This window comes from Dromiciops gliroides, chromosome 2, assembly GCF_019393635.1.
Source record: "Dromiciops gliroides isolate mDroGli1 chromosome 2, mDroGli1.pri, whole genome shotgun sequence".
In the NCBI taxonomy this organism is placed as follows: Eukaryota; Metazoa; Chordata; class Mammalia; order Microbiotheria; family Microbiotheriidae; genus Dromiciops; species Dromiciops gliroides.
Genome location: NC_057862.1, coordinates 215,829,233 through 215,845,727, shown reverse-complemented (window position 1 = coordinate 215,845,727; position 16,495 = coordinate 215,829,233). Strand labels below are relative to the sequence as shown.

General features: G+C 38.9%; 1 protein-coding gene across 2 annotated transcripts in view; it reads right to left on the bottom strand.

The window, feature by feature from the left end:
- NRDE2 (NRDE-2, necessary for RNA interference, domain containing) overlaps positions 1–16,495 on the bottom strand; it is a 67,150-nt gene that overhangs the window by 37,999 nt on the left and 12,656 nt on the right. Inside the window, exons 2-4 of one of the 2 annotated variants that reach the window (XM_043980007.1) lie at positions 9,526–9,634; positions 7,748–7,981; positions 491–643 (exon numbers count right to left, since the gene is read on the bottom strand). In XM_043980007.1, the coding sequence (XP_043835942.1) occupies positions 491–643; positions 7,748–7,981; positions 9,526–9,634 (496 nt within the window). The remainder of the gene's footprint in view (positions 1–490; positions 644–7,747; positions 7,982–9,525; positions 9,635–16,495) is intronic. The other variant, XM_043980008.1, reaches the window with a different exon arrangement.

The window sequence follows — 16,495 nt, the reverse complement described above, 5'->3', positions numbered from 1 at the left end:
CCCTTGAAGGACCAACTCAAAGGACCATCTATTTCCTTCCTGAAACTTTCCCTTGCTCTCTCTACCTACCCCTTCCCCAGGCTAGCAATGATTTCTCTCCCTTCTGAACTATCACAACACTCTGTACCATTTTTATGCCTTTATTACACTCTTGTTGGAATTATGGTTATTTATGTGCATATCTTAACTCCCCTGTCAGATTGTAAGCTCCCTGAGAACAAAAACTATATTTTATTTATGTGTGTATTGCCCTCAGTGTCTATAACAGTGTCCTATGTAAACAAAGTGCTTGTTAAATAAAAAAAAAAATTAAGAAATACTATCACATACATGTTTCTGACAACTTTAGGGCAAAACCAGACATTATTCTGACAACATATTTCAACATAATACCAATTATGAAGAAAAGTATAAATGGAAGAACTCAGGACAATGGATTACAATCGATGACTTATTTCTAGAAATTTTAAGGACAGAACATAATGTGTACCTTGCTATATCCCCACGATAAAGAGATTTATACTCCCAGTTTGCTGGATCTGGTTTCTTATCTGTTCTGAAGGTTTCTGTTGTCAGAGCCTGAATGTCATCAAGCCAAACAAAGCGACTTCCACTATTGTCAATGGCATTATTTTCTTGACTGCTGGACAAAGGGAGGGGGGGAAAGGGAAGAAGGGGAGAGATGAACAAGGAAAGGAAAGAGACAAAAACAGCTTTTTAAAAACCCCTCAGATAAATATTTATTATTTGTAAAAACAAGGAAAGTTAAATATTTGAAATCCCACATAGTATCAAGCATACCCAAATGCCCAGTATGTGCACATGCCATGGAAGGAGAAAGTACAGGAATCTCAACTCAGTGAAACAGTTAAGGACGTGAACAATGGCCACTAAACTATGCATACCACACATACCATATCTCAAAAATGAACTTTACTGTCAATATACACACACACACACACACACACATATACATATATATATATACACACACACACACACATATATATATACACACACACACACATACATATTTATTCCCAAGTTAAGATGTATAGAATGATGCTTCTCATCACTTTATACTTCAAAAAGATACATAACTCATCAATGTAGGCATTCCCTCCTCATATATATATTATAGCTTCTGCATACTTTAGTTGATGGTCTTCATGAGTTTCTGTGGCCAACATATCACCTGGAAGCCATCAGTCCAATGATAAAGTTTTGAAACTAGCTACTGTCTTCTGACAAAAGACAACACACTCCATCACTAGGTCTGTACCTAAAATCTTCTTGACCTGACAAGACTTCCTGGGGTTGGGCTATGAAAGCATAGCCTTTGAGAACACAGGGTCAACTCTATGCCGTGGTCAGGAATCAGAAGATGACTTTAGGAGAGGACTATTATTATAATTTTAATAGTTCACATTCCTCTAGGATTTATGGTTCACAAAGTATTTTTTAGAGAACTATGAGGTAGTTAGTGGATGTAGTATTATTCTCACTTTGTAAATGAGGAAACTGAAACTCAAATGAGTTGAAAGTGACTTGCTACAGTCAAAGAACAAATGTCAGAGCTGAACCTAAAACTCAAGTCTTCCACTGCTTTTCCTATTACACCAAAATACATCCCACCTTAAAGTACTTCTTTCTCTTCTTTCCTTCCTATTTATCTGTCTATCTCTGTCTATATCTATGCACCTACCTACCTATCTATCTGCCTGCCTGCCTGACTGTCTGTCTGTCTATCTATCTAAATTATTTCAACTTCAAAGGGGAACATAGCTTTTAGCCAAAAAGTGGCCTGCCTTCAGCGTCACAGATATTAGAACTAGAAAAGACTTTGGAGATGATCTAATCCAAGTTCCTCATTTTAAAGGTGAGGAAAATGTGGCCCAGCAAAGTCAGGTACAAGGACAGAACTGGGAACATCAGATGAAAGTTGCAGGGAGGCAGATACCAGTTTCACTTAATGAAAACTTCTGTACCTAACAACTAAAACTGAAAAGTGAAATGTTTTTTCATCAGGAGGTAGTGAGTTCCCCGTGACTAGAGGTCTTTTATTAGAGGGTGACTGAGTACTTATCAAGTTACTGTAGCTGAAATTATTGTTAAGATAAAGGTTGAACTACAGGATTTCTTTAGTACCTTACAATTCTTAAGATTCTGTAACTCACATCACTCATAAGTGAGAGCCAACTCTTAAGCCAGGACTTTTGACTGCAGGTCCAATGCTGTTCATACCATATCAATGCTATCGGTTTTATCTTAGAGGGCTAATAAATTATATTCAAAATGTATTTTTAAAAAGTATTAAAATGTATTAAAAATGTACTAAAAAAGTTAACTTGGCAGGGTTCATTTAAGTCTTAGATATTATTCATGGTTGGAATCTTTGATCTGGAATATATGTTCTGAGTACTCTCTATTTTGTAGATAGATAGACAGATAGATAGATAGATTGATAGACACATCCATCTATCAATCTAGCTACAAAACAGAAATCTATCTATCTATATCACATGGTGGGGGTTAAATGGGATACAGACCCAGTTACCAGCATTGTATTCTAGCACTTTTGAAGGAAACACATTCATCTTCTTAATATCCCACCTTTAAATTTACTCCAAATATCTTAACATAAATTGTAAAGGCTTTTGAAGTGTTAAACTAGAAATATAGTCACCCAAACATAAGGAAGAATCCATAAGGATTTTTCTCTCCGATAAGCCTTTGGAAAAACAAAACAAACAAACAAAAACCATACCAGTTCATAATGGAGTTGACAACACAAGTGGTTAAGAAAGTTCAAGCAATTACTAATAGTTATTCCATCACTGCCTATGGCCATGTTGCCATGGAAATAAGTTCCATGCTGTTCTTAGACAAAGCATATAAGGAAATCTTATGGAAATCCCAGAAGATAAAAGAAGAGGAATACTCCTGGTCTGTCTCTGGAATGATTCCCTTTGGGAAAAGCTGACTGAAGATATTCTCTGCCAGTACAAAAATTGAAGGGAGTAAGAAGGGAGGGAAACCTCATCAATTCAAAGTGTGGAACCATCCCAGAGGGAAAAGAGAAGCCAAGGTGGAAGAGGAGAAAGAGCAATATCCAGATGTTCCAAAGATAGGCAAGCAGCTGCAGACCACCCTGAGAGCCAACAACTTTGTATCTCTCCTTCATTAGTTATTAAGGTTAGTAAGCAGTACGTGGTACTGATTTAGGTGGGGAATAGAAGGAGAAGAAAAGTTTCACCCAGAGAAAAAGTGACAGTAGGTGATTCCCTCCTAAGGGAACCAGAAGGAGTCAGCCCTTCTGCATTGAAATATAGAACGCCAGGAGATGGACCTATATCCCGCCCTCACCAGTACCCTTTGCTCTTTCCTCACCTGGGTATAAATTATCCAGTGAGATCAGATCCTGGGGAGACAAAAAGGGACTATGCAAGTTCTAGGAAAGATAATGAAGTAGATAGCTAGCAGGTATATGCATAATTCATATGCATCATCTAACTCAACCTTAAGTAAAGCTTTTAATTTTCAGCACAATGTCAATAAACTGATCAAACAAATGCTGCTATTTGTGTTGACATACAATGGAGAGAAAGTTCTATCTACAAAGTTAAGCATAGGTGAAAAATGTGTATTTGCTAACACAGCTCTCCCTGGACTTGTAGAAACTCCTTTAAGACTCATTTTCCCCAGGGGGCAGCTAGGTGGCGCAGTGGATAAAGCACCAGCCCTGGATTCAGAAGTACGTGAGTTCAAATCCGGTCTCAGACACTTGACACTTACTAGCTGTGTGACCCTGAGCAAGTCACTTAACCCCCACTGCTCTGCAGGAAAAAAAAAAAAAAGATTCATTTTCCACTAGCTGTAAAATAGACTCACTAGTTGTTTCATATGAAGGTTCAATTTCAGAAACCTTTATCAAGTCCCTACACAATGCAAGGCACTGTACTAGTAGACAGAAATGCAGAGAAGAAAACCAGAAGTCCCATCTTCAAAGACCTTATAATCTACTTGCAAAAATAGGACATTTATGCAGAGGAACATAATCAAAGATAGAGTATTGTTGTTCAGCCATTTTTCAGTCGTGTCTGACTTTCTGTGACCCCATTGGGGGTTTTCTTGGCAAAGAAACTGAATTGGTTTGCCATTTCTTTGTCCAGCTCATTTGACAGATGAGGAAACTGAGGGAAACAGAATTAAGTGCCTTGCACAAGGTCACAAAGCTAGTAAATATCAGAGGCTCAATTTGAACTCAGGAAAATTAATCTTATCTACTGAGCAAACCTAGCTGCTTCAAGATAAAATATAGGGGTAGGGCGGAGGTGGGAGTGGAGGCAGAGATGCAGCAAAGGGCTCAAGAAGAACCTAAGGAAGAACAGAACACTGAGGGAAAACACTGAAGGTTTCATGGAAAAGACAGGTCTAGAGCTGAGTCTAGAAGAAGAATCTTGATTCAACTGTAGGTATGTGGAGGATGACCCATGGGAATGCATAGAAGTGGGAGGCAACAGGTAAAGAACAGGCAACAACAGTTAGTAGTCCAGCTGGAACTTAAGAGTGTCTGAAGAAGAGTTATGTGAAATAAGGCTGAAAAGATAGATTAGATAGAGTCAGACTGTGGAGAGTCCTGAAAGCCATGCTAAGGAGTTTGTATTTTATTTGAAGAGCTTCAAAAGGTTTTTAATCAGGAGAATAACATACTCATAACTGTGCATTAGCAAAATTAATTTGGCAGCTCCATTAAGTAAAGTGGGTGGCTAGGTGGTACAGTGGATAGAGCATCAGACCTGGAGTGAAGAAGATTCATTTTCCTGAGTTCAAATTCAGCCTCAGACACTTACTAGTTGTGTCACCCTGGGCAAGGCACTTAACCCTGTTTGCCTCAGTTTCCTCATCTGTAAAATGAGCTGGAGAAGAATGTGGCAAACCATTCTAGTATCTTTGCCAAGAAAGCCCCAAATAGGATTATATAGGGTTAGACACAGCTGAAACAACAATAAAATAAGTATGGCCTGAAGAAGAAAGAACCATTTAGCAGGGAGACCAATTGGGAAGTTGTTATTATAGTCCAAGCCCTGTATTAGGATGATGGCAGTCTGAGTGGGGAGGAAGGGACATATTTAATATATTATGGAAATGGAGTAGACAAGACTTTCTAAGGAAGTAGTAGACATAAGTCTGCTTCTGAGAGAAGCAGCCATTAGTTAAGACTGCACTGACAATTCATTTTTAGGGGCACAGTTGCTCATTTTAAAATGTGACAAGTTATAGTATACTGAAGTAAGTGGAAACCAAAGAATGTTTCAATGATTTGGATTAGAATAATTGAAGACCTTTTGATTTAAAAACTTGGGAACTATGGATACTAAAACACTTCAATTACTGTACAACAGATATAATCTACCTAATTTTAGATAGAAAATGAGAATTTGGTTACTAATCATACACTAAGCTGGGGTCATTTGCAGAAGACCCAAGGTCAGAACCAAGAAAGATAAGTGAAGTGAAAGGTCGGATTTCAGAACTACATAAGCTGAACCTGAAGCTGGAAGTGATAGAGACTATGCAGTTGCTGTTTAAGGGATAAGTCTAGCTGGGTATAAAGAACATCTTGGATGCAAAGAATAAGAGAAGTCACCTGATAGATAAATTAGCATGGTCATAATCAGTGATTTGTTAGTTAAGCAGAGTGTAGATTAATTCCACTTAGTAGTGATTCAACACAGAAGCTACATTTATCAAGGAATTTTTATGGACAATGCAAAGAGAGAAAGAGGACACTCAAGTTGACCATGCCAGAGCTGTGAGTTAACCTGAGCAAAATGGTTTTCCTTTCATATGCTCCTTTCTCTAAGTGCCTACACAGATACTGAGTGAACTGGTGGCAAAGCGTGAGCCAAGTTTATGTGATGTTTTTGCTACTCACACATTTGCTTCAATATATGAGTACCTGCAATATGATTATTTCTTTTGCTTAAATGTTTAGTAAATGCTATATTTAAGGTCTAAAAGTGTCATGATTGTGAATGGCTAGTTTTGCATAAATGGAAACACATCAGTGGGAGCTTGAAAGTGGAAGTGCAAAGTAAGAAAAGTGTATTCCCCTCACTATAGCAATATCCCTAGAACTCTGAAAGAGTATGAGTACAGGCATATGGTAGTCTTTCTCTGGGAACCCAGACCTGCCTGTGAGAATGGATTAGAGTAAGCAAACAGTGAATAGGTGTCCACACATCAAGTGTGAAACGCGTGAAGCACTACAATAGTGAGTGACCACCCTATAGACACATTTCATTTGGCAACCATTTGGATGTAGAATGGTATGGGCAAAGGAAAAGTCAAAGGAAAAGTCGAATCTTGGTTACTAGTGATATACTGGTACTCTAAACAGATATTGGGAGGTTAGGAAGAAAAGAAAGTTCAATGGGAGAAGATGAGGAGTGCAGTTTGGGATATACTGAATCTAAGGGGCTAATGAGACATCCTCATGGAGATATACAGCCGGCATTAGGATGAACTGGATAGAGCTTAGGGGACAGCATTGGGCTGGATGGACAGCTTTGGGAGTTACCTCCATAGAGGTGATAATTGAACCCATAGGAATAGATGAGATCCCCCAGATAAAGAGAATAAAGAGAGATGAGGGCCAAGGAAGAAGACACCCATACTTAGGGGGCAAGGATAAGAAGAATCTGGGAAGATAAAGACAGAGAAGGAAACGTCAAAGAGAAGAAAAACCAGGAGGAGACAGCTTGGGTTCATGCAAATTCCTTTGAAAACAAACTTTAAAATCAGCTTATTAGAACTAACAAGGAAATGGTCAACAACACATGAAAAGAATTGCCCCCAGGATGACTATTTCTTTTCAACTCCACTTGAAACTTCCTTACTTTGCTGCTTATTTGCAAGAAGGTAAAATGTGGTGATTGGTGTACTAATGACATCTGAGACCCAAATTGGCATATCCGGGTGGCATAGAAAGAACTTCAGAGCTCTGAAGCGCTTTACAGCAGGTACCTGATGACAAAATACCCCCCTGAGGATTCACTGTTTACAGGTTGAGTGGAAACACAGAAGGCTATATTCCATATTTGGCTCAAAGTAGTGTGCAATGACATCAATGGGAATTCCATGCACAGAACAAGAAGATGGAAGTCCCCTAAGAGCTACAAAGTGCTTTAACTATTTTTAAAGTATACATCAGATGCATATTTTATTTAAAATTTAAAATTTCTCTCTCCAAATTTTTGTATGCAAGCAAAAGAAAGATTATGCTTAAATGATGAAAAACTCAGCAAGTTTTATACTGGAACAGGGTTCAAATCATTTCTAATTACCAGCTGTGTGATGCTGGGCAAGTCATTCAACCTCTCTGGATTTCAGTTTCCTGGTTTAAAAAAAAAAATAAAGGAGGGGGAGGCTAAACTAAATCAGAGGTGGGAGTGTTGGCCCAAACCCAATTGATTAAAATTAAAAATAAAAATATGTGGCCCCTAGGATTCCTTAGGCAGAGTTTGGTGGCCCCTATTTCTATCTGAGTTTGTCACCACTGCTCCAGATGAACACTGAGGTCCCTCTGTATTCTAATATGCAGGTGGGAGAGAAGGCCTATGTAAATAAATGGACAGCAGGGAACACCTAGTATGACACACATGAGAGCAAATGACATTAGGATTCCAGAGAAAGAAAAATCCAAATGTCAAATGTCATAGGTATTTATGAACAAAATACATACTTTGTTTTCTCAACTTCCTTTTTACTGTCAATGATGCCTCCTGTAGATGTCTCCTTTTCAGAGTCAGTAGCTGAATACGATTCACTGTCACTAGACTGCTCATATTTTTTTTTGGTTTTCTTATGGTGCTGGTGTTTTTTCTTTCTCTTCTTTTCTTTCTTCTTTTTTCTACTTGCTTGTTTAAGCTTTTTGTATGTATCACTGCCTTCTGAAAGCTCCGGTCTCAAAGGGCTCCTGTTCAGAAAAACAAATCTTATAATTCTTCTCAAATAGTTGTGGGAAATATTAAGAAAAACTAAACAATCACAGATGGAAGGGGGAGAGAAAAACAGGACAAGAAATAGTGCTTCCACAAATGAAACAGAGAACTTCAAATTAGGTATTCTTATAGGATCTTTCCAAGAGATTCTCAGCTAAGTTTATAAAGTCCTACAGATAAAGAAAAAAATAATGAAGCAAGAGGTTTTTTTGTTTGTTTGTTTGGTTGGTTGGTTTTTTTAGTGAGGCCATTGGGGTTAAGTGACTTGCCCAGGGTCGCACAGCTAGTAAGTGTTAAGTGTCTGAGGCCGGATTTGAACTCAGGTACTCCTGATTCCAGGGCCGGTGCTCTATCCACTGCACCACCTAGCTGCCCCAGCAAGAGGTTTTAATCAAATGATAGGTCCAATTTTGAGCAAACCACGCTTAATGTTTTAGATGTACCCATCATTAATGTATACCTCTGAACAAAAAGCAACTAAAGGTTAATTTACCAAATTAAATAATAGGGTACTCTAAAAAAGCAACATTCTAAGAAGCACATATTTAGTCCTACCTATTCCCACTAACATGGTTTTAAAGGCAAAAAACTGGACCTAAGTCTTGTCCATGGTTTCTGAAGGTTAAAGCAGAGCACTTTAAACAGTTCTTTCCCAAGTTCTGCTTTACCTTTCCTCAGTTAAAACAAAGGCTCATAGCACTGAGGCCCAGGCATGCTACTTAAGGAGCAAGACAGAGCCATGGAGTCTTTTCCATAATCTTCAGCAATGGACTTTTAAAACTGGATATAAATTATATATTAGTTTAAAAAAAACCAAAACACTTTCTTACAATGTCATATAACCCAGGAGTAGAATGTAAAAGACACAACAATCAATTTCTATGAAAAGAGATCATAAGGAGCTGTCTTAACTGTAAGATTTGAGATTATTAAGGAGGGTCAGTAAAACTGCTTTAGAGAGAGCCAAAAGAACAGTATCTACATTGTCTATAACAATGTAAATAAAGTCAACACAGCCAGGCAACAAAACTCTCTTCAACTACAACATTTAATGTAGTAGTGCCATACTGTCTAAGAATTCCGCCCTCCTTTGTATTAATAAATTGATATATCTTTTCTGGGGAATGAACCTTGTAAGGAAGGGAGGATGTTTGGAGATTTGTTTGGAAATGTCTGTTGTATCAAAACAAATGTTACCAATAAATATTAAAATAAAAAAAAGCTGCTTAAGAATCATGATACTGACATTTCCCTCCTGGCCTAATTACAGAGACACTACCTGTGATTTCATTGCCAAATGGAAGGAGGGGGAGGAGAAGGGAGAAGGAAAGAAAAAAGGAAACGTCAGAGTCAGATAAGGGAAAATATAGTTTGGAAAAATTAGTACAGTGTTTATTAAAGTTTTTCAAGGAGCTTCATTTAGGCTAAGATTCAGGAATTCCTTCTTATACTAGTCTCAATGGCAAATAACAGCATGTAAGAGAAAATCCATTAAGAAAAATGTCAAAGAAGATGCTACCTTGTGATCAGTTCCTTCTCAGAAGTTAGGGCTGCAATCTCCACAGTATTTTGTTGTAGGGCTGGTATGCTTCCAGTACAAAAGCTTGGGTTGCTCAACCAGTCTAAATCTACACATGAAGAAAAGGGAAAAAAAGATCAATAAAATTAGCTCAATATGTTCTAGAAAGCAGGAAATTCATCCAATCAGCCAATGACCTAATTCACTGCCAATGTCAGCAAACCATACTAAATAGTCAAGGACAGCAAAAAGAGTTATGAAAAATGTTTATTTGGCAGAGGACAGGGTTTTAGCATGCTTAAATATTTAAGACTACAAATTTTCTTGTCTTATCCAGCTACATTGTAAATCAACATCAATTCAATTCAGCAATTCTAGGTGTTAAGGACAGACAAAACTCAAATAATCCCTGTCCTTAAGGAGTTTACAATCTACTTGGAATACAAAGTAATTTGAGGGGGAAAGCATTAACAACTACAGGATTCGAGAAAGGCTTCATAGAGAAAGTGGCACCTAAATCCAGCCTGAACAAAGAGGATCTTGAACAACAGAAATGAGGATAAAGTGCATTATAGTGTATGCTTCATAAATGCTTTTCTCATTCATTCACTGAAGGCGCAGGAGAATGATCAGTGGGAATATACAGAACCAGGAGACTGGATGCCAAATTAGAATAGCTAGCAGTCCAGCTTGACTGGAACTCAAGTCCATGATGAGCATGAAAGGAAGGCTGAAGCCATATTGTAGACAAGCTTAAAAGGCCGTCTAGGGAGTCTACATGGTACCCTAAAAGCAAAAGGAAGTCACTATAGATTTTTAACAGGAGGGTGACAAGGGGAGATTCTCCAACCTCCCTTAGGAAGAATGGCACCCTCCACTCAGTGATGAACATTCTCAAAACCAGTTTGAGCCCCTGTAGATCATTTTCCAAACCCCATTATCTACCTACCCTACCTGTCTCCCATCACCTGGTTGCTTATTTCCAGCTCCCTCAACCCTCCCACCCCAAAGTTCCATCCAAATGCTACCCTCTCCTAGCATTGTGCCCTCTGGAATGTCTTTCATAGGCAACAAACTTTTCTTCATCCTAAATTCTTCCCTCTCCCACTCCTTCCAACTACTAGCTATTACTGAAACCTGGCTCCCCAATGATGACACAGCCCACCAGGGCACCCTATCCAATACAGGCTCCACCTTCACTCATCCTCTCTCAGTGGCCTAGGTAGGGGGGAATTGGAATACTCCTTGTTCCCCACTGCCACTTCCAGGCTCTCCTCCTCCCTTCATCATTACTCAGTAACCTCTCTTCCTTTGAGGCTCATGTTATTCCTATCTACCATCCGATCAAAATCAGACCTTAAGCTACTCCCTTTCCTTCCTCAAGGAGGCTCACACTTGTTCTCTCCTCCTCAATTCCTGTCCTCATACTAGGTGACTTCAATAATTATACTGCCTCTTTCTCAAACTCCCTAAGCACTCAGTTCCCTAGCCTAATCACTTCCCATGGGCTACTCCTTCACCCTATCTCAGACACATACAAAGATATTCATATCCTTGATCTTGATGTGTCCAAGACAAAATTCATTCTCTCTCCCTCTAAACTCTACCAGCCTCCTACCTTCCCTATCATGGTAGAGGGGAACACTATGTTCCTAATCCCTTAGGTTTGAAAGGCAGGAGCTATCCTTGACTCATGACTTCCCCCACCCACCCATATACAATCTGCTGCCAAGGCCTGCTGATGCCACCTCTGCAATCTCTCTCAAATATGCCCCCTTCTCTTCTATGATTGCCACCACTCAGGTGCAGGCCCTTACTACCTCATAACTGGTCTCCCCCCACTCCAATCCATCCTCCATTCAGCCACCAAAGTGATTTTCCTACAGCACAGGTCCAATCATATCACCTCTCTACTCAATAAACTGCAATGGATCTTTATGCCCTCCAAGATCAAATACAAATCCTGTTTGACATTCAAAGGCCTGGGGGCAGCTAGGTGGCACAGTGGATAAGGCACCAGCCCTGGATTCAGGAGGATCTGAGTTCAAATCCAGCCTCAGACACTTGACACTTACTAGCTGTGTGACCCTGGGCAAGTCACTTAACCCTCATTGCCCTGCAAAAAACAAACAGACATTCAAAGGCCTTCATAACCTAGCCACCTCCTACATTTCCAGTCTTCTGATACCCTACTCCTCTACATGTATTCTTGTGGCTGTTCCACAAACAAGATAGTCCATCTTTTGGCTCCAGGCACTTTCTCTGGCTGTGCCCCCATTCCTGGAATGCTCTCTCTCCTCCACTCTGCCAACTGACTTTCCTGGGTTTCCTTTAAGTCCCATTTCATCTTTCACAGAAAGACTCTCCCAGCCCCTCTTAATTGCAGTGCCTTCTCTCTGTAAATTATTTCCTATTTATCCTATATACAGCTTGCTTTGTATATACTTGTTTGTTGTCTCCCCCATTAGATTTGAGCTCCTTATCTTTTGCCTCTTTTTGATTACCCAGCATGCTTAGTACAATGCCTGGCACATAGTTGGTGGTTAATAAATACTTATTGATTAATTGACTGATTCTAGTGACAGGAACTCACAATTTTATGAGGCAGAAAGCAAAGATAGTCAGGGAGAAGCACCAGGAAATGGACTGACACATCCATTAGACTTTGGGAGAACATTATTTCAAAGCATCTAATGGAAGGATAGGTAAGACCTAATTGTCTACAATCCTATACAGAAATAGGGCCAAGAAGGATGGGAAGCTCTCAAAAATAGAATTCTGAAAACACAAACAGAAATTATTCCAGTGATGAAGAAAATTGGGGAGAAAGCTATCTAAAGGATCAATGGGGTTCCACAGGGAACTCTTTGGCCAATTTAGACTTTTAGAAAGCGTGCAATGAAAAACAAAGAAAGGGAAGGTAACAAAGAATGCATACAAGAGTGGCATAGGCCTGTAAATATAGTGCTAAAATCTAGAATGAACTAAGACTGATGAATGCTAAGGCCAATACAAATGGCTTTTTAAAAAAATCTCTTTGGGGAAAGAGGAAAATCAAAGAAAGGACAGGATACCTACCTATGATATATGGCACAAGAACAACAGATCAGAGTAAGAAGACAGAACTTCTTAACTTTTAGTTTGCTTGTTTTGTCTACTGAGAAGAATGATCTTTCAACTGAGATGGAACAAAAATATTTAACAAGGAGTTGAGATCAAAATAAGTAAGGAGATGGTAAAAGAATTAGCTGCCCTGAATAAGTTCAAGTCAACAGACCTAGACTAAATTCTAAGGGCAATGAAAGAATCAACATATGTGTTAATTCTGGTGAGCTGGGGTTGTGATCTTGGATCAGTGGGGAATAGGGGAGGTGTCACCAGACTCTAGGCAAGTGAATGTTTCCCCAATCTCTAAAATATATTAGAAGGTACAGTCTGTAAACCAGGCCCCAACAAGCTGGACTTCTTGAAGGCAACCAAGGAGCATAGTAAAGAGTGTGCTGGTACTGGAGTTAGTAAGACATGAATTCATATCCAGGCTGATATTTAACTAGCTGTGTGACCCTTGGAGATTCATTTGACTTCTCACAGCCTCAGTTTGCTCATCTATAAAATGAAGATAACACTCATCAGACAGGGCTGTTATGAAATTGAGGGTAATAACATGTAAAATACTTTGCAAACTTTAAAGCACTATATAAATGCTAGCTATTATTGTTGTTGTTAGTCTATTTCTGGTAAAATCCTAGAAAATTAAAAAAAAAAATTTTTGGCAGAACAATGAGGGTTAAATGACTTGTCCAGGATCACACAGCTAGTAAGTGTCAAATGTCTGAGGGCAGATTTGAACTCACATCTTCCTGAATCCAGGGCCAGTGCTTTATCCACTGCACTAGAATATAGTATTAAAGGAACAGTTTATGAGCTTTTAGAACAGGAAATGATAATCACTAAGAATCAGAATAGGGCAGCTAGTGGTACAGTGGATAGAGTGCTAGGCCTCGGGTCAAGAAGACCTGAGTCCAAATCTGGCCTTGGACACTTACTAGCTGTGTGACCCTGAACAAGTCATTTAATCTTCCTGTTTGCCTCAATTTCCTCATCTGTAGAATGAGCTGGAGAAGGAAATGGCAAACCACTCCAGTATCTGCCAAGGAAATCCCAAACAAGGTCACAAAGAGTTGGATACAACTGAAATGACCACACAGACTGAACAACATCAACAGAGTTAGAATAGCTTTGTCTATAATAGGTCATGCCAAACTAACAACATTTCCTTTGTTGATAAGATTACTACATTGGCAGATACAGAAAAAGATAGTCAATATAGTATATCTACATTCAAGAGAGACATCTAACAAAGTCTTTGATGTTCCTCTCTGGACAAGACAGAGAAAATAGGCTATGCATATAATTGGTGGTTTTAGAAATGTCTGAATGATTGGCAGAGTAGCCATGAATGGTTAGGTGTCAAATGGGAGGAAGTCCCTAGAAGACAGTGTGTCCCAAGGGTCTGGATCTTGATTGCATGCTATTTTATATATTAGTACCGTGGATGAAAGCATAGATGGCATGCTTGTCAATTTTCCGATGACATGAAGCTAGGAAGAATAACTAACTCCCTGGATGACAGAATGAAAAACTATCTTAGGCTAGAATGACAGGCCAAATCCAATAAGATAAAATTGAATAGGACTATCACAGGTCCAGGGATACATGCAAAATTCTACATTTAGCTTAAAAAAATCAACTTCACAAGTACATGATGAGGGAGGCATGACTAGATAGCAGTGCCTATGGAAAAGAACTGAGTTATTTAATGCACTACAAGTTCAAAATGGGTCAACAATGTGACATGGCAACCAAAAGTAAATAAATAAATAGCTCACTCTAATGCTACTCAAGACTGCATGAAGAGAAGCCTGGTGTCCAGAACAAAGGAGGTAGTAGTTTCATTGTACTTTGCCCAGGTCAGACCACACCTAGAACACCGTAATCAGCTATAGGCATCAAAAAAAATGTTGTTTTTTTTTTTTTGCATGGGGCAATGGGGGTTAAGTGACTTGCCCAGGGTCACACAGCTATTAAGTGTCAAGTGTCTGAGGCTAGATTTGAACTCAAGTCCTCCTGAATCCAGGGCCGGTGTTTTATCCACTGCGATACCTAGCTGCCCCTTCTAGGCATCAAATTTTAAGAAGCCCAGGGAAAAGTTGGAATATGTCCAGAGGATGGCAATGAGGCCAGTGAGGACATACCATACCATATGCAAATGAATGCAAAGGACTAGTGGTGTTTAGCCTTAAGAAAAGGTTTGGAAGTGATATCAAAGTCATCAAATGTTTTTTTGCTGGTCCCAAAGGGCAATAAAAAGTTTGCTATCAATTTGTGCTCAGCCCTATACTGTTTTAACATTATCAATGACTTGGAATGTAGGTATCGATGGCATGCTTATTAACTATGCAGATGACACAAACAGAGGAAAACCTAACACTAAATTTTATGATTCAAAAAGATCTTGACAACTTAAAGCACTGGGCTGAAACCAAGCTGATAGAATATATTAGCAATAAATGCAGTCTTACACTTGGGTTAAAAAAAAATCAACTTTATAAGGACAAGAAAGGGAAGGCAAAGTTAGCTAGTAGTTCAGCTGAAAAAAAACACAACAGGGATTTTCACATATTACAAATTCAATGCAAGCCAAAAGTATGGAATGGTAATGAAAACATCTTGTGGAATCTGAAACTAAATGGAAGCACAGAGTCCAGAGCCAAGGAGATGATCGTCCTACTATACTCTAACCTGGTCAGAATGCATTTGGAGTGTTATGCTCAGTCCTGATCACTACATGTTTAGAAGGATAATAATAAACTGGATCCCATCCAGAAGGCAATAAGAATGGCAAAGGATCCTGAGATTATGACGCATGAGGACTGGTTGAAGGACTTAAGGATATTTATCCTGGAGAAGACTGAGGCCAGGTGACAATCAGAGCTACCCCAAAGTGGAAAGAGTTATTTCAGGCTGTAGTAGGCTTCCCTGACTTAGGAGTCTTCAAGCAAAGGTTGGGTAACTACTTGATAAATATATTTAATTAAATTAAAGAAGCATTTATCAAAGTAACTCTTATATACCAGGTTCTGGGCTAGGAGCTGGGCATATAAAGACAAAAACAAGGCAGGCTTTGACCTCATGTAGCTTATAGTCTTACTGTAGAGAGAATTCATATTCATGTACAGGTTGGACTAGATGGTTTCTGAAGTTATGTCCAACTCCAAGATCCTACAATGTGATGACTGACACAAAATACAATGGAAGTATAGCTCCCTTGGTTCTGAACACTGTGCTTCTGTGCTACCCTTGCAGAGATAATTGTTTTTAATCAAAGTGCAAGCTTTTACAATGATCTGTAATAAAGTTCATCTTGATGAATCTGGCCCATTTCAGTCTGTTAAGAAAAATCCTATTTGGAGTTCTGTCATTTAACATAATAGTTATCACTTTCATTCTGTATCTACAATTTGGTAAACGTCTCCAGTGTTTTCACTAAAGTCACTGACAAAAATGTTGAACAGGATGGAGGTAACAACAAGGCCCTATAGCATGCCATAAGATACTTCACTCAAGATCAATACTCTAACAGGTAGGACTTGAGCTGGGCCTTGAAAAAAGAGTAGTTTTTTTTTTTTAATTAATAAAGTATTTTATTTTTTTTCCGTTACATGTAAAGATAGTTCTCAACCTTTGTTTATACAAGCTTTACAATTTCAGATTTTTCTCCCTCCCTCCCCCCTCTCCCCCCTCCCCTAGACAGCAGATAATCTGATATAGGTTATATATACACACACACACACACACACACACACACAATAACATTAATCCTATTTCTACATTAGTCATGTTATAAGAGAAAAAAAATCAGAGCAATGATGGAAAACCTCAAAATAGAAAAAAAACAACAGCATCAAAA